The sequence below is a fragment of the Antechinus flavipes genome, chromosome 6 (genome assembly GCF_016432865.1).
Source record: "Antechinus flavipes isolate AdamAnt ecotype Samford, QLD, Australia chromosome 6, AdamAnt_v2, whole genome shotgun sequence".
Taxonomy (NCBI): domain Eukaryota; kingdom Metazoa; phylum Chordata; class Mammalia; order Dasyuromorphia; family Dasyuridae; genus Antechinus; species Antechinus flavipes.
Genome location: NC_067403.1, coordinates 72,024,912 through 72,047,622, shown reverse-complemented (window position 1 = coordinate 72,047,622; position 22,711 = coordinate 72,024,912). Strand labels below are relative to the sequence as shown.

General features: G+C 40.8%; 1 protein-coding gene across 4 annotated transcripts in view; it reads left to right on the top strand.

Annotated features, from left to right (window-relative positions):
- ZNF827 (zinc finger protein 827) overlaps window positions 1–22,711 on the top strand; it is a 256,534-nt gene that overhangs the window by 226,173 nt on the left and 7,650 nt on the right. For 2 of the 4 annotated variants that reach the window (XM_051965062.1, XM_051965063.1), the window contains 5 exons: window positions 8,528–8,665; window positions 10,849–11,020; window positions 13,235–13,401; window positions 21,846–22,037; window positions 22,452–22,629. In XM_051965062.1, the coding sequence (XP_051821022.1) occupies window positions 8,528–8,665; window positions 10,849–11,020; window positions 13,235–13,401; window positions 21,846–22,037; window positions 22,452–22,629 (847 nt within the window). Of the gene's footprint in view, window positions 1–8,527; window positions 8,666–10,848; window positions 11,021–13,234; window positions 13,402–21,845; window positions 22,038–22,451; window positions 22,639–22,711 lie in introns of all 4 variants that reach the window. The other 2 variants (XM_051965066.1, XM_051965064.1) reach the window with 1 other exon arrangement.

The window sequence follows — 22,711 nt, the reverse complement described above, 5'->3', positions numbered from 1 at the left end:
CCACAAAGGGAAGAATTTTTACAATGGAAAGGAAACTGGAGAGGTGGGGGGAAGATGGCAGGCAGGGCTCGAACCTTTCGTTGAAATTGGTTCAAAGAGGGAAAAATACACATGCATAATTGTTTGGAAAAGAAATCTCTTGTCCAACAGGGAAGTAGCAGGGGAAGGGGATCAGAGAAAAGGGGAGAAGTTTATAGGAACAGGGCAGATTAAGGGAGGCAGTGGTCAGAGGCAATACAAATGTTTGAGGAGGGACAGGTTAAAAAGAGAAGAAAAAACAAGAAAACAGAATGGAGAAAATGCATAAGAGAAAAAGCAATCATAACTGTGAATATCAATGAAATGAGCTCAATCATAAAACAGAAGCAGATAGTATACTGTTATATGGATTAGAAACCAAAATGTTTACAATAAATCTACTTGAACCAGAAAGATACAGAGTAAAAATAAGGGGCTGGAGCAGAATCTATTATGTTTCAACTGAGGTTATTAAAAAAAAAAAAAAAGGCAAGGATAGCAATCATGATCTCAAAGTAGAAGTGAAAATAGACCTAATTAAAAGAGATAATCAAAGCTACATTTTGCTAAAAAGTACCATAGACAATGAAGTAATATTTTAAAAAATTACATCGTTTCTCTGATAAAGACCTTATTTCTCAAATATATGAGGAACTGAGACAAAATTTAAAAAAGAACCATTCCCAAGTTGATAAATGGTCAAAGGATATGAACAGACAGAAGCAGTTTTCAGAAGAAATCAAGGCTGTCTATAGTCATATTACAAAATGTCTAAATCATTATTGACTAGAGAAAAGCAAATTAAAACAACTCTGCTGTACCATCTCACATCTCTCAGATTGGAAAAAGAAAAGAAAAGGATTCTGGTGGAGATGTAGAAAAATAGGAACTGTAATGCACTGTTAGGGAGAGGTTAGAAATGGGTCCCACCATTCTAGAGAACAATTTGAACTGTGTTCAAAGGACTACTACATTGTGTCCACCTTTTGATACAGCATTGTCACTATTCTAAGTCTATATCTAAAAGATATCATAGAAAAAAAGGAAAATCAAAAATATTTGTAGCAGCTCTTTCTGTGGTATGAAAGAATTGAGGTAATACCCATAATTTGGGTAAGGACTGCACAAGTTGTGGAATGTAATTCTGATGGAGTATTATTGTGCTATAAGAAATGATGAAAGGAAGGCGTTTTCAGAAGAACCTGGAAAGACTTATGAATTAATGCAAAGTGAAGTGGGTAGAATCAGGAGAACATTATGTATCCTAACAATAAAGCTGTAATGATAATCAATTGTTATTGATAATTGTTAAAGATTTAACTACTTTGATCAATACAATGACTCAAGACAATTTCATAGGATTAATGATTTAAATTTTTTTGAAAAATGCTATCCACCTCCAGAGAAAAAAGTGATGAATTCAGTGCAAATTGAAGTATGATTTTTTTCACTTTATGTGGGGGGGAAGAGGGAGGATTAGGGGAGAATCTGGCAGAAATATATTTTGCATGATATCACATGTATCATTGATAAGCATATTGCTTGCCATATCAATGGATAAGGGAGAGTATGGAGAGAAAAAAATTTTATAAAGTTTTTAAATGCTAAAAATAAATAATAAATTTTAAATGAAAGAATAAAAACAAAGAAAAGGCTTGGTGAAAAATCTAACTAAACCACTTAAAGGTGCTGAAACATGGGTGAAATTGGAAAGGGGACTACAGTCAAATAAAAGAGAGAAAATAAAATTCTAAATTGCTGCACATATATTTAAAATCTCTATTCCTAATTGTCAATGAAATAAAATACAAGTCCAAATTTTATTTAAAGATAAGAGAAGCAGAGTGATGTATTTGACAGAGAGCCAAGAAGCCCTGAGTTCAACATGTGTGATCCTGTGAATGTCATTTCACATCTCAGTGGTCTGGGCAACTTTCAGGGCAAGTTGCACAAGGTATACTGCCCTGAATGTGCCAAAAGATTTTCCTCATTGAGGGCGTTCCCTACACCAATGCTGCCGTGGTCCATCCCCACCTGTTCTTTCCAATCTTATTGAAGAACAGATACCGAATCCATTTCAGAAAGTGAGCAAAGGAAGGGATCCCTGCAGCCATCCGGTCCAGGCCATACAAGAAGGAGAGATTTTTGTGAAATGTGCTATGATAATTATCTTATAAAAACATAGGAATTAAATATAATCAGTGTGGTCATAAATGTTCTTTTGCATTCCCAGAGGAGTTGGATCAGACACCAACTGATTTCTTTGCTTTTATTTTCTTGCTGCCAAATAGACTTTTATAGCAATTTAAAAAGCAATTAAGTATAAAGCTTCTACAAGTGATTTTTTAGGTAATAAACAATTTTTAAAGCTCATTTGTCATTTCATTTTAAAAGATTTTCAATTTTAAAAATTCATCATTCCGATCCCACAAGGTCTAAGTGCCTAATATAGGCAAAACATTGTCCTAGCCCCAGGAGTTACAAAGTTAAAACAAAAATTACTTCCTCTCCTCAAGGAGTGAATATACAAGATAATTTAAGGAGAGAAAGGGAACACTAAAAACTAAGGAGATAGGGGAGGCTTCTTATTTGAAAAGCATATGAGCTGAGGAAGCCAGGGATTCTCAGAAGCTCAGATGAGGCATGAGAGTACCTGGAGTATTTTACTCCAGGTACTCTTCAGGCATGAAATACAAAGAGATGGAGAGAAAGATAGAATACTAAGTTTGGGGAATAACAGTAGGGCTTTGGGGTAGCTAGACTACCTCTGTGGATCCAAGAATGGATTGGAAAAGTAACAGAACAGAAGAAAGGAGAGCAATTAGCAAGCTATTGTCTAGTCTAAAAGTTTTTAAACTGTGGATCACCACTCCATTTGGGGTCCTGTAACTAATTGTGAGGGTTTACTTTTTTAAAATTGGCAATGTTAAAAGATAAAAAATGTTCCACCAAGATTTAATTCTTATTATTTTAGACTAATAACTTTTTTATTTTTTTCAAAATACATGCAGATATAATTTTCAACTTTCACTCTTGCAAAACTTTATGTTCCAAATTTTTCTCCCTCCCTTCCTCTTACCCCCTCCCTTAGACAGTAAGTAATCTAATATAGGTTAAACACATACAATTTTTCTAAACATATTTCCAAATGTATCATGCTGCATAAGAAAAATCAGATCAAGAAAAAACAAACAAAAGAAAAAAGCAAACAACAAAAAAGGTGAAAATACTATGTTGTGATTCACATTCAGCCCCCTCTCTGGGTACATATGGCTCTCTCCATCACAAGTCAATTGGAATTGGACTGAATCACCTCATTTTTGAAAAGAACCAAGTCCATCACAGTTGATCATCACATAATCTTGTTTTGCTCTGAACAATGTTCTTTTGGTTATATTGATTTCACTTGGAATCAGTTCAAGTAAGTCTCTCCAGGACTTTCTGAAATCATCCTGCTGATCATTTCTTATAGAAATGAAATATATGTAATATATTCCATTACATTCATATACCATAACTTATTCAGCCTTTCCCCAACTGATGGGCATCTATTCAATTTCTAGTTTCTTGCCATTACAAACATTTTTGCACAAGTGGGTCCTTTTCCTTTTTTCTTTTGATGTCTTTAGAACACAGACTCAAATGAACAATTTTCAGATGATGAAATTGAAACCATTTGCACTCATATGAAAGTGTTCCAAATCTCTATTGATCAGAGAAATGCAAATTAAAACAACTGAGATACCACTACACACCTGTCAGATTGACTAAGATGACAAGAAAATATAATGATGAATGTTGGAGGGGATTCGGGAAAACTAGGACACTGATGCATTGTTAGTGGAGATGTGAATGAATCCAAGCATTCTGGAGAGCAATCTGGAATTATGCCCAAAAAGTTATCAAATTGTGCATACCCTTTGATCCAGCAGTGTTACTACTAGGCTTATATTCCAAAGAGATACTAAAGAAGGGAAAGGGACTTGTATGTGCCAAAATGTTTGTGGCAGCCCAGTTTGTAGTGGCTAGAAACTGGAAAATGAATGGATACCCATCAATTGGAGAATGGCTGGGTAAATTGTGGTATATGAATGTTATGGAATATTATAGTTCTGTAAGAAATGACCAGCAGGATGAATGAAGCTTGGAGAGACTCACATGAACCAATGCTAAGTGAAATGAGCAGAACCAGGAGATCATTATATATCCAAATATAAGCTCTCTTATTGAGTGTGATTTATGTTAGAAAGAAGATTTGTAATGAAATTGATGGAATGAAATAGGAAAAACAGCATGCAGTGATGGATGGGGGTACTATATTTGGAGCTGGAAGAACAAGGTTCAATTCCTCACTTCCACCACACTACCTGTGTATACCTTGCGCTCTTGGTCTTCAGTTTCCTCATCTGTGAATTTGGTTTAGACAATCTAAAGTCTATTCTAATTATAAATTCATGAACTTAATAATGTTTTTATGTGGGGAAAAAGAAAAAAAATTGAGAGAAAATAGTAATGAAAGAAGGGGTATATGGAAATCATAGGTCTATTTCCAGTATCTCTGTTTTATGTCAGGGCTTCGAAGTAGTTAATTGAAATGGATGTGTATTCAGGCTAGTGACATTGACCCAAAATGGAGGTCTCATCATAGGATTCTGGAGTTGGTGAGAAAACAAATAGTAACCGTAAAAAATTATCAACAAAGGACTTTTCTTAAGTGGAAAGTCACCATGTTACAGAGAAGAAGCATGGGATCTAGAGGAACTGCCTTATCTCATAATGATTTCTTTTTTGCTTTAAAAAATAAAAGCAAACCAAAGCTGTGCAAAGAGCAAAGGCAGTGATATGTGAATTAGAAAGCTCTATTTCAACTGTAGCGCTGTCACAGACCTAAATCTCTCTAACTGTAAAATGCAAAGGATGCTTATTTCCTTCTGATTTCATGTGGATGCTTATTGGGATTCATTTACACTCAAAATAAAACCTATGACCATTCTGCATTCTCTACTCTACTTGTTCCATGGTGAGCCCCACTAAATGCTAAATAGCAAGCTTGGCCTTATCCCCCAGGCTGAAGCAGATTCATCCTACTTTCCCCAAGATCAAAAGCTAGGAAAGAATTGCCACTTTCTTTTTCCAGACCTGGTTGAGGAGAAACCCATTGCCTCAGGACTAATTTTGTCAACATAATTCCAACTCTTAGCTCCTTGTCTTTCTGTGATGTTTGCTAAGGTGGTCGTTTCTAAACTTCAGTAAAAGGAACCCATACATCACAAAAGGAACCGTATTTTACTTTTTCTTGACTTAAAAGCCATCTTCTAATGTAACTAAGAGATTCTGAAATAATACAGGAAGAGATTCCTTACGTTCTAATTGGCAAAAGCTAAGTCTACCAATAACTTCCATGTGGTCTGAGGGAAGTTGAGATAAGTGCTGGTGAAAGAGTTATGGAAGATGGAAGAGATCACGTCCAATAGTCATAAATAATAGATGGCCTTTCTCTAGGAGCAGCAGCATGATACAGTGGAAGAATCACCAGATCTGGTATAGGAGGATCCTTTCTGCCTTAGGAAGCACCTTTACCTTTTGAAATCTGTGTTCTTACCTATCAAATGAAATGGCCATATTGGATGTACTCTAAAATCCCTTTTAGAGCCAGTGCAGTTACTGTGTTTTATAGGTGTCTCATTTGATCTTATAACAATCCTGGAAGTTATTATCATGGGCTACTCTTATGTCAACATTTATATTTGAGAAAACTGAATCAGATAGATGTTAAGTGACTTGGCCAGCTGGTAAATATCTGAAGCCAGATTTGAACTGAGTTTTCCTGCTTCAGAAAGCTTAGAGAGAGGATGTAATTTGCTCTAGAATAAAAGGAATCAGTGGAAAAGTTGGGATTCCAGTCCATATCCTCCTGGTGGGGCTCCTGCTTGCTTCAACTTTATCCTTGTGTTTTCATGGTAAGCTGAAATCTTCATTTTTCACTGTATAATGCTGCTGTTATTTTTCTGAGTTCAGTAAAGGAAATCAGACCTTTTTTAAATGTAACATTTTCAGCTTCTAGAGTGCACAGAAGAGCTTGAATGACTAATACTTATAGGAATTGTTAAAAGACTTATTTACTTTTAATTGTGTCTACTTGTTTGGTATGTGACCCAATTAATTCATTCTTGTTTTGAGTGTATTGGAGGACCCTGTACCCTCTTGACCTTCTCATATAATTATTACCATATTCTTCCTTTGAAGCTGTGTTTTGATTACATACTTAAAAGGAATCATTAAAATGTCCCTATCATCACAATGTGGCTGAAATGCCCACTCCTTGAATTTGAGTGCAGTAATATAATGAACAGTTCTATATGGCTTTTCCTGGGCCAGTAGGTGAAGGCTATCTAGCCCTTTTCCGCTTTCCCTCTGTCCCTTCCTCCCCATTTTTGGAGTTCTTGGGTTGTCTAGTTTTTGTCTTATAAGAGAAGAGTTGCCATCTCAGATTGGGTCCTGAAAATCACATTCAAACAAATTGATGTCAATGAATAAATGTTTTACCAGGTGTTATCTTATCATTGGTACCCAGAAACATAAATGACTGGTACTATTGTGACATCACCAGTTCTCCCAATTCATCCATCCTTTTCTTCTTTGCTCAAGTCTTTCTTCAGCTGGATTTTGGTCCATCTGGCTCTTGCGAAATAGAAACAGAAATCTAACCTTCTTCATGGCTTTGAGCAAACTAGAGCAAACAAAGTTCTTGTCTTTAGACCATGGTCTGCTCAAGACTGAGGTAGAATCCTTGAGCCACCACCATAGGACAACTTATGCTGTTCTGAATTTCTAGTGGGATATGCATAGAATATAAATGTCCAGCCTAAACACCTAAACAAAGTTACTGGTGGAACTCTGAGATTTTTTTGTTTCCTTTCACCTCTGATGGGCCTTTTCTTTTTATTTAGTTATTTTTCAGTTTTGTCCAACTTTTTGTGATCTCATTCAAGGTTTTCTTGGCCATAATGCTAGAGTGGTTTTCCATTCCCTTCTCTAGTTCATTTGACAGATGATAAAACTGAGGCAGAGCTAAGCAATTTGCCATGGAGGATATAGCTAATATCTGTGGCCAGATTTGAATTCAAAAAAATGAATCTTCTGACTTCGGACCCGGCACGTAGCTGTCTTATTCTTCTGGACACTTCTAAAAAAAGCAAATGTGGTACTTCTGAAATTTAGGACTAATCCTATTCACTGGTTTCACATAAACTGAGGCTCAGGGAAAGGAAGGGAAGTTTATATGAAATTCCACAGGTTACTCTCTGTGTATAGTATATTTATCTTCTTTATTCCTTTTCATGAGCTCATGAAAAGGAATAAAGAAGATAAATTCATGAAATGATTATCTCTTAGGACTGAAGGAACTAAACATCATCTGGTCTACTCCACTGTTTTTACATATGAGACTGTCCTTGGATATGCTACCAGTTTGTTTCAGGTTATGGTTTAAGATTTGTCATCCCTGCTAGTCCTCTCACTGATAGAATGTAAACTTCTTGAGATCAGTGGATGTTTTATATTTGTCATTCATCTGATTCCGAGCTCCTAGAGCACTGCCTCATACACGCCAAATGCTTAATAAATATTTGTTAAATTGCTCTCTAAAGGCATGGTTGTGAACTCAGGATGTGATAGCAGTAAGCTCGTTCTTTTATTCACCACGTGTCTATTGAGAAAGTGGTTGGTTGGCTGACCTTTAGCCAAAGAGAAGAAACGCAGCATGTTTAGTGTAACAAGCCCAGTTTGGGCATTAGAAAACCCAAGCAAATTGCTCAGTTTTTTCAAGCTGCATTTCCTAATCTATAAAATTAAATATTGGGGCAAGATGAGCTCAAAGAAGTTCTTAATGTAAAACTGGGATCCATGAACTTGTATTTCAATAGAATCTTTTTCTCTTCTAATTCTGTATATTTTTTGCATTTTAAAACTTCATTCTGAGGAGTCCACTGTCTTCACTACACTGCCAAAGGCGTCCATGGTACAAAAATAGGCTAAATTACCCAACTGTTTAAGAAGACCTCCAAATTTCAGAATAAAGATGGCATCTCAGTGGCCAGTTATCTCTGGGAAAGAATTCATGTACAAGATACCCTGATAAACAGTCATTCACCTTGTATCTGAAGGCTTCCATTGAAAGAGAATCCATTTCCTCCAGTCCATTCCACTGTAGAATAGTTCCAGTTTTCAAGAGTTTTTCCCAATCCTTATATCAAATCTAGATTGCAGTTCGAGGTCCTGTATGCAACTAGGAATTCATTTAGATTTGATATTAAAATTGCTTTTGCTTTCAGGAGCAGTTTCATATGCAAGAAATAGTCCTGCAGGATGGGTATGGGACAGTGGCTACTAAAGTCCCCAGTCATCTTGCTACAAGATGAACTTTATGCGAGACTTTACGTAACTAAAGTGGAATTTGTTCTGTGTTGTTTTTTGTTTGTTTGTTATTGTGTTTTATCTTATGGTCCAGAAGCAGAAAAGATAGGGCTGGAGGCAGGAAATGGATTGCCATCTTGGAAATTCAATGACCAGCTTTTTCCCTGCGACGTATGTGGGAAAGTGTTTGGCCGACAGCAGACGTTGTCTCGACATCTCTCGCTGCACACAGGTAAAGTGAACCTTGAGCTTTTCTCACACGCTTAACTCCATTCCTACTCCAATCCCTATTGCCACCTTTCCATTGGCCCCTCAATCTAGTGCCATATTTCTTTAGGAGAAATCAGGAAAATGGAAGAAATTCCATTTCTGTTTTCCACCCCACCACTACTTTTCTCATTTGGAATAAATTAGTCTTTGAACAGAATCCTAGAAGAAATGAGTGATCTGTGCCTTTTTCCTCTGAATATTTTTGCAGCAATTGAGTTCCTCCTCAACTTCACAAAGTTGAATTCAGTGGATTTGACTCAGGGATATGTTCTTATGAGCTCAAATTTTTGTAGATTTTTCCATTTGGATTTAAATCCTTAAGAACGTGCTTTGAGGGGAAGGAGTTTGGAGGAGTTTCTGCCCCTGCCTCTCACCTCTTCCCATAGCCTCCCGCTCTGCCTTTGAGAAGAAGAGAGGAAGAAAGGGAGAAAATTCCTTTGTGATAAGAAAATCCCTGTGATAAGCCAAGTACCATACACATATTCCCTTCCCACCTGGGACTGGTTATCAGTAAGGAAAAGGAATGGGAGGGGAAGAATAATTGGAAAGAGGTGAAGTGGGGGAAAAAGCAAAAAACCATCCTCTCTTTATCCTGTGGAATAACCTTAAACTCATTTCATCTTTCTGGCCTCTCTTTCCTTCCCCACTTTACATAAGGGAGAATTTACCCTCATTCTGCATCTATTTTCCAAATTTGAGTCTGTAGAAGAGGAAACAATGGGGGAAAACAATTATGGCTTAATAGATACAATTAGTTACTCTCTGATTTTAGGCAAGTGGCGTATCCTCGTGAGATCTCTTTCCCTACCTTTGAAGTGGACCAGATTACCTCTAAATTCCCTTCCAAGTCTTGGTCTTGAAATCCTCTGAAGAATGGAAGAGAGAGGCAGAGACCAGGAGGGAGGAAGGGAGAAGTCCCAGCAGTCCACCAAGCCTTCCTTTCCTCTATACCCTTCCAACCCCAGTCCCTCCTTCATTCTCCACAGACTTCAGATTTCCTCTGTGATCCAGAACTCCCACCTCTGCTCACCCTTGATCTCCATGGTCCTGCCTTGCCATATTTCTGGCACCAGGACCCTTGCCCTTCGCTCTAGGGGGAGATATAGGTTCCCTACTGTCATGGATTAGAAATTCTTGGTTCATTTTTCTATAGAAATACTGTTAACATGGTGCTTCAGAACTGTTAGTACAATACATTCCCTTGGCTCTTGAGCCAAGTCCACCTAAATAACACTTTCTTTGGAGCAATACTGCCGAAACTGTGAAGATGCCCCATTTGTAAGCGGGACCCTGCCCAGATGGGCATAGTACTGGTAGAAGCCTTTCAGTTTTCTCAGAGTACTTTTCCTTCTGTTTGTTTATTTGACCCTCATAAGAATCAAGTAAGATCAGAACTTTCCCCTTGGTAGATCCAAGCTTAGCTACTTTTGGAGGGGAGGATTAAAGAAAGCCTCATACGCCATTGCAGCCCAGGCAATCTTTTTTTCTGAACCTCTGGACAATGAAGCAGACGACTTTAATTTTCAGATACTTGAGGAAGTAAATGAATCCAGAATGACCCTTACCCCCACCCCCCAGGGAATAATCTTGGAGTCTTCCTCTCATTTACATCCTGGTCTCCATTAAGAAACCCACTGCAATTTTCATTTCTTTTTACATATTTTGAAATAAAAATTTGAAATAAAATTGTTCTATGAGTCAGGCTATCTTCTTCAATCCCATTTAATTGTCTTAGCTGACCTGGAGCTTAGAAAATGGCACCACTTTCCCCTAAGTTATAATACTGTGGACATTGTCCTTCCCTCCCCAATGCTGCTCTGCTTTTAACCCTTAAGTAGCAGGGGCATAGCTACACTGAGGGGTGGAGGAGGCTGACTCCCCACCCTATTCTCATCCCCACCGAATGTCCACTCATAGTCCCAGAGGGCTCCGGGTCATCTCAGAGCTTTCTTTCAGTGCCCCTAAGCCTGCCTGTTCAGCAAACCTCTCAGAAACTCACCTTTCCATGGGGGCTCTGGTTTCTCTTTGAAACATCATTCAACCTTCTCTTGTGTACACTCCAGCCATGAGGCATCTAGGATGATGTGATCGAGTTTCTGATTTTGGGCCTGGGGGGTTGCCTTCTTTGTGCTCCTTGTCCTGCAGAGGAGAGAAAATTCAAATGCCATTTGTGCCCCTATGCGGCTAAGTGCCGTGCAAACCTGAACCAGCACCTGACTGTCCACGCCGTGAAGCTGGTGAGCACCGACACCGAGGACATCGTCAGCGCCGTCACCTCGGAAGGCAGTGACGGAAGGAAGCACCCTTATTATTACAGGTAAGGATGGATGGAAGCATCTTTATTATTACAGGTGAGGCTGGAAGGAAGCACCATGCTTATTACAGGTGAGGACCAGGATCTCCAGCTCTGTGGCTGGAAACCCATGGGTCACCTGCTGGCCAGTTGCACCCCGGGGACTGTCAGCTCTGGTGAGCCAAGCTTTGACTTCCCTTCTCCTCTAAATTGCTTGAAGTCCTGCAGCTGGAGGTGTCTGGCTCCAGGTCCTGGTTCTTATATTTCCTGGGGAAGAAGCAACTCCAATACCTTTGTGAGATCAGGGCCCAGGGACTAAGTCAGCTCTGTGGAGCTGAGGACACTATTGATGTATCTCCTACAGTTGAGAGGGTAGCAGAATTAGCTGAATTAGCAAGAATGATTCATCAGATCCCAGGATAAGGGAGATAATGCTCACACAAACCTCCATCCCACTTAACATTAAGAGTATTGGAAAGCAGCTAGGAGGTCCAGGGGATGGTACATTGAGACTGAATTCAGGGAGAGCTCCATTCAAATTTGGCCTTAGATACCTTCTAGTGCAATCTTAAGCAAGTCACTTAATTTCTGCCTCATTTCCCTTAACTCTAAAATGGGGATAATAACGATAGCATCTACCTCCCAGGGTGTGTTTGTGATATCCAAATGAGGAAAGCTTATAAAGTCTTATTCAGTACAGTGCCTGGCACCTAGTAGGAGCTTATTTCTTCCCTTTATTCCCTTTTTCCCTCCCTCCCCACAGGCCAGAAGCACATCTAAATCCAGGAGTGGCAGATAGTTTGGTTGATATAAAACCAAAGTTTTTGGATCCTTCCTCTATCTGTCTGACCCAGGAGGAGTCCAAAGAGTCTGGCTGCAAATAAGCATTTATATCAGTCATTTTCACAGTTGTATGGCTTCAAGCTGGTCCTGGAAACAGACCTGGCACCTAGTAGGAGCTTACTTCCTCCCTTTATTCCCTCTCTCTCTCCCTCCCCACAGACCTGAAGTATAACTAGGTCCAGGAGCGGCAGACAGTTTAGTTACTATAAAATCAAAATTTCTGGATCCTTCCTCTATCTGTCTGAGCCTATGAGGAGCCCAAAGAGTCTGGCTGCAAACACACTATTATACCAGCCATTTTCACAGCTGTATGGCTTCTCGCTGGTCCTGGAAACAGACCTAGCCAGCGTTCTGGGCACAGCATGCAGATCTGCGTGCACGGCACCGCCATCCTGATTCAGGGGAGCTGTCCGGAGCCAGAGGAGGCTCCTGGGGTTCTCTCGGACCTCCACGTTGCTCGCCGTACCCCCCTGCTCGGCATCTTGGCAAAGCTGCGGTGCATCTTCCTGCCCAGAGGAATCGGCTAGGTGATGGGCAGCATCTGGAATCTGTAGTTTTTAATTAACTTTATGATTATTTAGCATCATTATAGCATGTATGGGATTGTTGTATTGTGCCAGCACATAATCCATTTGGCAGGGTGGCTGCTTTTGCGGAGACATTTCAGCATGGAAGAAAAAAAGAATGTTTCCAGCGGAGAAACTCAAGTGTTTTTTGGTGGAGAGAAAAGGTCTTTGTAAAACTCGGACCTTCCGAGCAAATAAATGGAAATTGATGCTCTCTCTTTATTAACACAAATCCAGAGGGAGCAACACCATAGGACAGGGGCCACCTGATGCTGCAAAATCGTGGCCGGCCTTGGCCCTAAAGAAAAGCTGTGAGAAAGAAGCTTTTTTTGCAAAATTGGAAGACTTGGGGTGCGGAGTGCGGCTCATACTGACATCTGACTTTTTTTTAACACATCAGTTTGTACAAACTCTGCTTTGTTTCTCCTTTTTTGTTTTTAATTATGAAGGGCAAGAGCCAATATAATGTAGTGGACAGAGATAGTCTCAGGGCCAGGGCGAGACAGTTCAAGACCCGCTTCAAGCACATACTACCTGCAAGTCAGTGCACCGCGGGGTTTAGGTCTTTGTAAGTCTTAGGGAAATGTCCAGCCTACATGGACAGAAGGATCTTCCTTTTGTGAGAGTTCCCTATATCCATGAAATCCCAGCACCGTTCCCATCACTGTCCTAAAAGGGATAAATGCAGGGGATATAAAAGCAGATTTAACCCAAAAAAAAAGCATTCTTTTAAAAAAAAAAAAAGCCATTTCTGTTTCTCACTCCCTTTTTTTCTATTTCTCCCTCCGGTTCTCTCTCTCTCTTCCTTTCCTTTTGTTCTCCCTTCTAGTTGTCACGTGTGTGGATTTGAGACCGAGCTCAACGTCCAGTTTGTCAGTCACATGTCCCTCCATGTGGACAAGGAGCAATGGATGTTTTCAATCTGCTGCACCTCCTGCGACTTTGTCACCATGGAAGAAGCTGATATTAAGGCTCACATTAGCACCAAGCACACAGGTGACCATTGCTTCTTCTCCTCCTCCTCCAAACTGTTTTATTTGTTGTCTTTTTTTTAATATCAATCTCACTTCCCGATGACCTGACCCTCCCCTACCATCCTTACCCATAGAACCCTCATATAACGAGGAAGTACAGGTAAGAAAAATGAATCGATTTAATGGCCACATCTGAAAACTGAGTATGCCTTATTCAGCACCTGTGGTCTACCACCTTTCTACCAAGAGATGGAAATCGTGCCTTCCCATGCAATCCCTTTCTTCTCCGTCCCTGGATGGCTTTTCCCTGGTGAAGGGAAACCAGAACCTTGGACTCTTCAGCTGCATCCTTCCCATCTCCACCGTTTGCATTCATTTCCTCTTGAATGCCTCCCCCGTCCAGATGCCGAGCAGAGGGTCAGGTTGCGTACTCCCTGCAAAGCTAAGGAGTTGTCCAGAGTTCGAAGGACAAGAGCCCCACCATCCCCTTCGGAGCTGACCGTGGTGGCCATGAACAGATTGCCCCTTCCGGCTTTGAAAGATAGTTAAGGCACAGAAACTCCAGACCAGGTGAAGAGCTGCTCCGGGACTGCCGGCTGCTGATGCCCAATGAAATCTTCCAGCCGGGAATGAGTTCAAAACCTTTTGCTGGGAATTTTCTGCTTTTTCTCATTCTGAGACATCCAGCTCCTCCCCTGGGAATTTCCAGCTCTTGCCAATGGCAGCCTTCTTCTAATGAATTGGGGGGGGGGAGGGGTCAGAGGTGGGAGCAGGAGGAGATGGGACCCCTCCAAACTCCTCCGATTGTGTTGCCCCGCAGGCCAGGGCAAAGAGTTGGCCAGCGAGAGATAGCCTTTCATTTCTCCCTCTCACCAGTCTACTTAACTCCCTCCACTTAATGATCTTAACATTTTGACTCCACGATTCAATTACCGTCTCCGAAGTGATGGTTACAAATGACACGGACGTGGAAGTCATTAAGGGAGAAGGGAGATGAGTTCCCCTCACATTTGAAACGCTCACACGTTCAAGCCCAATCTTGCTGACTGCCAGCCCTGTGTGTCGGGTCAGTCCCTCGCAACCATCCTTTGGATCGAAGAGACCCTGGAGCTGGAATTTCCCCGATGGCCGGGCAGCTGAGGAGGGAGACCAAGGAGAATCCGTCTTCGGCTTCCGAGGCCACACCGGCGCCGTGGTGCCAACAGCAATAAAAGCTTGTTTGTGGCAGTAAATTGACCAGATAAAATTCAGCGTCCCAGAGAGAAGGAGATAGAAGCAGAAAGGGAGAGGAAGAGGCAGCCAGGAGATGGGCGAGGGAGGAAGAGAGAAGATGAGAGAGACAGAGAACAAAAGAGAAAGGCAGAGAGAGAACAAAGAGAGAGAATGATGGGGGAACCGAAGAAAGAGACACAGGATGAAAGAGAATAAAAGCAACCGAATGAAAGAAAGAATAAAAAAGAGACACACAGAGAGAACAAAAGAGAGAGAGACACAGAGAGTGGGGGAGTGAAAGAAGAAGACACAGGATGAAAGAGAATAAAAGAGAGACAGAATGAGAGAGAGAATGAGAGGGACAAAGAGAAAGAGCAGAGAGAGAAATAGAGAGGGGGAAGAGAGAGAACAAAAGAGAAACAGAGACAGAAAGACACACTGAGAGAACAAAAGAGAAAGACACAGAGAGTGGGGGATGAAAGAGAATAAAAGAGAGAATGAAAGAAAGAAAAGAGAATGAGAGAGACAAAGAGAAAAAGCAGAAAGAGAGAAATAGAAGGAAGAGAAAAAGAGAACAAAAGAGAGGCAGAGGCAGAAAGATACACCGTGAGAACAAGAGAGAGAGAATAAGAGAACAAAAGAAAGAGACACAGGATGAAAGAGAATAAAAGAGAAAGAATGAGAGAAAATGAAAGAGAGAAGGGGGAAGAGAGGGAGAGCAAGACAGAGAGGGAGAGAGAAGGGAGTTACAAAAAGAAACATACAGGAGAGAAGACATGGGGCAGGGTGATAGAGAGAGCATCATTCTTTACAAGTTTTCTGCCCATAACCATGTTAGTAGATGTACAGCAAGTGAGCTGGGGGGCCCATATGACAATGAAAATGAGCATTTCTGTGATGAGTGGAAGAAAGCCAGACTTCCTCTGTAGCAATGAGCCTTTTAAACATCCCAGCTTCCTTTTCTTCAGCATCACCCTTTCTCCAACCTCCTTTGTACCCTCACACAAATATGGTTGTACCCAGTAAGAACTACGTCTCAGGGGACCCTACCATCTGTTATAACTAAGATGTGTATTTAAGAAAAATTGGATTCAAATTTAATCAGTATCCATGGAGGACATCTGTCACTAACCACTGACCAGTTTTAAGTTTTAAATACAGTCATTTGATGAGCACTAACCCCCAACCCTCCTACCCTACGCCCCACGTCTCTTACTCCGCCTGCCCCCACAGGAATGATGCTAAGGTCCAGCGACCTTGTTCCTAACTTTAGGCTATTCACTGAGCATGGGGCTGCGTTTCTGTTGTTTTCTGTTACCTCTGCCAGTCTTCCCAATCACAGCTCAGATCTATTTAGTGCTTTAAGATTTTTACAAACTATTTTCTTCGCAACAACCCTATGATGTAGGTATTGTCTTTATTCACTATATTTTTGGGGGGGGAAAGAAATTGAGACCCAGCACAGTGAAGTGGAAAGAGACATGGGCTTGTTCCAAACAAAGACCTCAATTCAAAGGCCATTTCTTGCTCCTTATTAGTGATGGAAGTTTAGCCTCAGTTTTCTCATCTATAAAATAGGGGTGTTGGGCTAAATGACTTCTTTGGTCGTGGTCACTATGTCAGACCCACGATTTCCACCCTGTCTCCCTGAACTGGTTGGAGACATTGTAGAGATTCTCAATCAGTGGCCTTTGGATCTCATCTCCAAGATTGTGGGGCCTTTGTCCCACTATATCATATTCATCTCTCCTATTAATGTCCCCATTTGATAGATAACCACAGCTTGGAGAAGTAAAATTCAGGTTCCTCATCTGACAGGGGAAGAAACTGAGACCCAGAGAGGGTAAATGATTTGCTCCAATTCCTACAGCTCATTAGTGGGAAAGCAAGAATCAGCTCTGCTGACTTCTACTCCAACGATCTCCCGCTTACACGACCCTGGCTCTTTAATCAGAATTGAATCACTTGATTTTAGAAGTGGAAAAGACTTCCCCAAACTTTCTCCATTCTTAATCTCTTTTCACTCAAGAAATTTTTATACAATCCCAAGTATATAGGTTATGTAAAATGAATATTTTTATAAAATCAAACATTTATTGGTGATAAATCATAAAGAAATTTATTTTTAAAAATTCTTTGGTATACATATAATTATACCATTTATCAAAGACAAAAGCAAATTTGCATCCTAATGAATAGGATGTGCTTGTTTATTTTTACACAAAGAAATAAATCTTGGCAGAATATTTCATACCTTTTACTGTTGTCAAATTTTTCATAACCCCCACATTCAGTTATGGGACCCCATATGGGATTGTGGCCCAAGTTTAAGAAGCTTTAGTCTAGACCACTTTTCATTATATGTTATGTGTGATATGCATAGAGATCTGTATCTATTTATACATATGGTAACACTGTATTTTCTATTATATATATGTATACTTTGTACATATATACAGTATATTCTGTCCTTATGAACCTGTTTCCTCTTTTATTTATTTATTTTGGCTGAGGTAATTGGGGTTAAGTAACTTGCCCAGGGTCACACAGTCAGGAAGTGTTAAGTGTCTGAGGCCAGATTTGAACACAGGTCCTCCTGATTTCAGGGCTGGTGCTCTATCCTCTATATCAACCAACTGCCCCTATTTTCTCTTAAAAAAAAAAAAGTAAGCTCCTTGAGGACATGAATTGTTTCATTTTTGTCATTGTATCCCCAGCACCTTCTTCAAAACAAACCCCAAGGCACAATTTCCTTGGTGACTTAAAGTTCCATCAATTATCACTTTCCATCAACTCTCATTAAAGTGGCCCTCAATTACCTGACATATAGTAGGTATTCAATAAACACTTGTTGACTGTTTATACAAATTTAGATCTGGTAGATCTGATTCATTCTCTGCATATATATATACACTGGTTGAAATGGCCTCCTTTGTCACTAATGGCTTATAAAGAAAATCTTTCTCCCTTCCCTGATATGTGGTCATTACTTAATAAATGGTATTTCAATGTATAAGTCAATGGCAACATCAAAAGGCACACCACCACTTTTAAAGGCTATATTAAATGTGATTTCTTGATATCCCCCCCTCATCTCCCCTTCCCAACAAATGAAGACAGAATAAAAATTAAAGAGTATTAGATTTTGAGCCAGAAGATTTGGGTTCTAATCCCAACTGTGGATACCTCCTAATTGAATGATTCAGTGCAAATTATTTAACTTCCCAAAATTCAGTTAAATCTGTTAAATGTTAACATCTGTTAAATGGGGATAATAATATTTGACCTACCTACCTCCCAGGATTGTGATGAAAGAGCCTTGTGGATCATAAAGAACTATAGAAATATGAATCATAGACCTAGGGAAGCAGGTGAGATGACATAGCCAGAACTATGGTTGAAAACAAGGAAGATCTGGGCTATTTTTCTTTCTTGTGATAGCATTTGACCTCAGTACTTTTATGTATTTATTAATTTGTTATCACCCAGTAGCTGTCTCTAATGTCAGTAAGCTTTAGGGCATAGAAGCCTATTTTTAAAGATAGTAATTGAAATGTTAAAAAGAAAAAGTTAGTTCTCAAAAGCAATTTAAAGTAATCATTCATTGTACTCTGTTAGATAAGCTATCTTCAGAGGATGGATTTGGTAAAACAATTCCAGAGATGTATCTCACAGAAAATGTTCTGTTCATTTCTAAAATACAGCCATGGCTGATAGAGTCCATCATAGATTGATAGTACTGATAATAAATTAATTACCCCCCAAATACTCTTAAAGCCCTAATTTTCTCTCTATCTTACAAAGAGCTAGAACATCCTTGATATTTAGAAAGAGGGAGGCAAATACCAGAAGCAAAGACCCATCTTTTTTCATATAGTACTCTACTGGAGTCAGTTTGTGGCTGTATCCTGTAATACTAAAGTCTCCAAAGAATGGAAAATGAGAGTCACTCAGAGGACAAAGGAAAGACCCATTTGGGGTGTGAGCAGGATGCAAGGTGCAACAAAGACAGAATTACAGAGAAAAAGTGGAAGAAAGGAAATCATCAGAGAAATGAATGATCCAAAAACAAAATGGACTGGCCCATGTTCAATATTGAGGAATGACCAGCTGTGTGCTCCACTAGTGACCTCAGGATTTCAGGAGAAGGCAAGAAAAGACCTAAACATGTTGGATAGAACCCTGTGACAAACTTGGGGGAAGGTATGAATACGTGTGAAGCAGGAGGGACGGTCGATCAGGCTCATGGAAAGAAGTATCCACTTTGGCATCAGATATCCTTTTGAATATTGAGTCTACCTTTCCTCATTGTATGTCAACGATTGAGGTGATATACAAGTGTAAAGGTTGTGTTCCCAGAACATGAGGATGGCAAAGCACCCAGGAAAACCTCGTGAACGAGGAGGGCTTTGTGGTTCACATGACTTCCACGAAGTATGCAAACTATTCATACTTGGATGCAGTCCCAGTTGATGAATGAGTCCATGTAACTTTTTCACCAACCTACCACTGCACCATTGAGATTACTCTTGGGTATCTCCAGAAGTTCCCTGTTAGTTCACCATGCTCCATAGGAAGGGTGTGTAATAAATAGCACATTAACCTGCTAATAGCAGGGGTCGAGAGATCAGACTACACAGCAAAGAAAACTTGGACTACAGGAAGTATAAGTTTTTTTTTGTTTTTTTGTTTTTTTTTTAATGGTGAACAGGAGAAGGAAGTGAAAAGTGCTTATAACAGAAAGCAGGCGAGGACCTCAGGTCCTCAATTCGTACTTTATTAGAGAGTTCTGAGAGCAGTCAGACATAAGAGGAACTAAAAGAGTGAGAGTTACCAAAGGGAGGTGAGCAAATCCCCAAAAAACCTTGTTTCCTATTGAACAATTTGGTCTTACTCTGACCCAGACAGTCAGGAAGGGAATTAAAAAGAGAATCATCCTGTAAAAAGTCCCCAGATGATTTAGCTTCAAGGTACTTTAGTTCAGTCCGTCCTTCTAAGGACCTGTGATCTCAACATTGTGAGTACTCCTTCCTAAATAGAACTAGACTTGAGGACAAAATAACTGAGTTCAAATCGTGCCTTGAACATCACTTAATCTCTCTTAGCCTGTCTCTTTATCTGCAAAATGAGGATTAGCATACTTCACAGGGTTCTTTCAAATGAAATGTTTTTTAAAGTGCTATATAAATGCAAACTATTGTTTATTATTATTATGGTGGTGGTGGTGGTGGTGGTAGTCGTACTGCACATTATCACAGTCTATCCACACTTCATCCTGTGTGATTTTTAATCATATCCTCCACACATGATCTATTCAATGCATTGGAAGCTTGCCTTGGGGGCTCTCTTACATTTTGTTTCTACTGCACAACATTTAAACTATCAATGCATCCATCATTTCTCATTCTGCCTACAAGACATGTTCTACAATGCTTCTTCCTGGAATGAAAGTTTCTATAAACCAATTTTTTTTAAATTTAAAAGTGCCAGTTGTGGTTTCTCCTGTCATTGGGAAATATGGTTTAAGTAGTTCTTCAAAACAAACCCCAAGGCACAATTTCCTTGGTGACTTAAAGTTCCATCAATTATCACTTTCCATCAACTCTCATTAAAGTGGCCCTCAATTAGGAAGGAGAAATTCTAGTAGTTACTGAATCAGAGAGGTTATAGTTTTCAAAAGGCAGGGGAGGAGGAGACATTGAGAACTGCAGGTATGGAATATGGCATATATTGCCATTCTTAGTATTCATCACTTTTGCTGACGTACATAGGGAAGAGTGTATGTCTAGAAGTGACTAAAGGGGAAAACTAAAGGTAACAACAAAGCTTATAATTGTAGATAGATATACACAGAAGAGAATAGGGAAAAAATCAGAAGGAAGTCCAGACAATCGGACAGTTTTGAAAGTAATGTTTTGATTTCATGATATGCTTTTTTTATTATTTGTTTCAGCTCTTGTTTGTAGAGCTAGATGCATAGGGAAGAGTGTATTCTAGAAGTGACTGTCAGGAAAACTAAAGGTAATAACAAAGCTTATAATTGTAGATAAGATATACAAAGAAGAGAATAGGGAAAAAAAATCAGAAGGAAGTCCAGACAATCAGGACAGTTTTGAAAATAATGTGTTGAATTCATGATATGCTTTTTTAAAGCAATATTTACATAGTGGAAATTCATGATGCCACATACAATTCTTTTTGTGTGTTCCTTTGTGTTTGGAAACATTCATTTTGGGCAGCTGGTATTTGTGAAGTTCAGAAAAAAAAAAAAAGACCTCTGTATGTGGAAAGAGACAAAAATCAAGGAGAGCAGTTGAAATGCAGCCTTATTTTCAGGATGGTGATAGGAAACCCAAACTCCCTTTGTTTCCTTTTTGAAGAGTCTTTATCCTTAATGGTAGATTTTTTTTTCCTGTAACCATTTTTGTGCCCTTCAATATAAACCCATCTCCAGCACTTTCTGAATGATCAAGAGTGGGTCCCTTCATCTCTCCGGGTCTTAAGTCCCCTCTTCGTAAAATCAGATGACCTCAGAACTCACTTCCAGCTCTCCATCTGTAATTCAGGGATCCTCCTCCTCCTCTAGGGCCTCATCTCCGTGGCCCTCGCCCTCCTGATGCTCTCAGTAGGCACTGTCTACTCATTATCTGGCTATCCCCAACCCTCCCAACATCTGGTGCTTCCCAGACATTGAGAGCAACACCCCCCAGAATATTCTTGTGTGAGATCAGAGTCCCCGAGGCCCAGAGGAAGGGGTGCTATGGTCTGAGCTAATGAAACTCTGTCACAGTGCGGCTGTTCTACAGCCATCAGAGGCTTCTCAATGGCGTGCCCCTGGGCAACAGCTAACACCTCAGTTCCTTCAACTATAAAGTAGAGATAATAACATGCCCTGGCTTCCCCAGGTTGTTGTGAGGACGATATTTGTAAAGCACTTACCACAGCCTGGCACACAGTAGGCGTTTAATAAGTGTTTCTTTCCAGCCCTCCATTACTGTAATAGCCGCCCCCTTTGGGAATTTGACACCACTGGGGCCCAGAGGCACCTTTTATAGCCCAGGCCACTTCTCCAAACCAGCAGAGGCTGCTTGCCCCCCTCCCATCTTCACTGCCGGATCTCCCGGTTGGCCCTCCCCAACTTCAGAGCTCCTCATGCTGGAGGTCAGCCCCTACTACGGCCAGAGACCCTGCGCCTTTGCTTTGATCTGTCTTGCCCCTCTGGGTAACAGCCCGTTTGTTTCCCTCATCCTTCAGGGGAAGAGAGGAAGACTCCCAGTGAATCCAACAGCCCTTCTTCATCTTCCCTGTCGGCACTCAGTGACTCAGCTAACAGCAAAGATGACTCGGACGTAACCCAGAAGAACAAGGGAGGGAACAACCTTCTGGTCATTTCCGTCGTGCCTGGGAGCCAGCCCTTACTGAACACGGAAGAAAAGTCAGAGAAAGGTAAAGGGAGCTGGGACACAGGCGCCCTCTCCTCCCCATCCTGCCGTCACCCTCCATCCGCAGATTAACGGAGGCTTGAAAATAAGGCCCGGCCCGAGGAGAAGGGGCGCAGGCCCGGAGGCAGACTGGCCCATTGCCAAGGGCGTTTGTTTGTTGCCTAGGGCATTCTGGTTCAGGTGCAGGTCGGACTAGATGGCCTTCAAATTCCTTCCCTTCTAGCTCTGAGAGACTAATTTTGACCACTTTGGGGTTTTTAAATTGGCTTTTGGGGTGATTCTTACGAGGGTGAGGGCGGATGCTCAGGGACCTAGGGAGGTGTGCCCGGAGGTGCCCAATGCCCGGCACACGGTAGGCACAGAGAGCAGGCAGGAGGAGGGGGACCCCTCTCACCCACACACACGTTGATCCTTTCAGGGTTCGAATGTGTTTTCTGCAACTTCGTCTGCAAGACGAAGAACATGTTTGAACGCCACCTGCAGATCCACCTGATCACACGGATGTTTGAGTGTGACGTGTGCCACAAGTTCATGAAGACTCCCGAGCAGCTGCTGGAGCACAAGAAATGCCACACTGTCCCCACTGGTGGGCTCAAGTAAGGAAAGCAAGTACCGAACCTTTTACTGCGTTGTTCAACCCCCTACCCGTGGGCAGAGGCTGGGCTGGAGGGGTTGTGG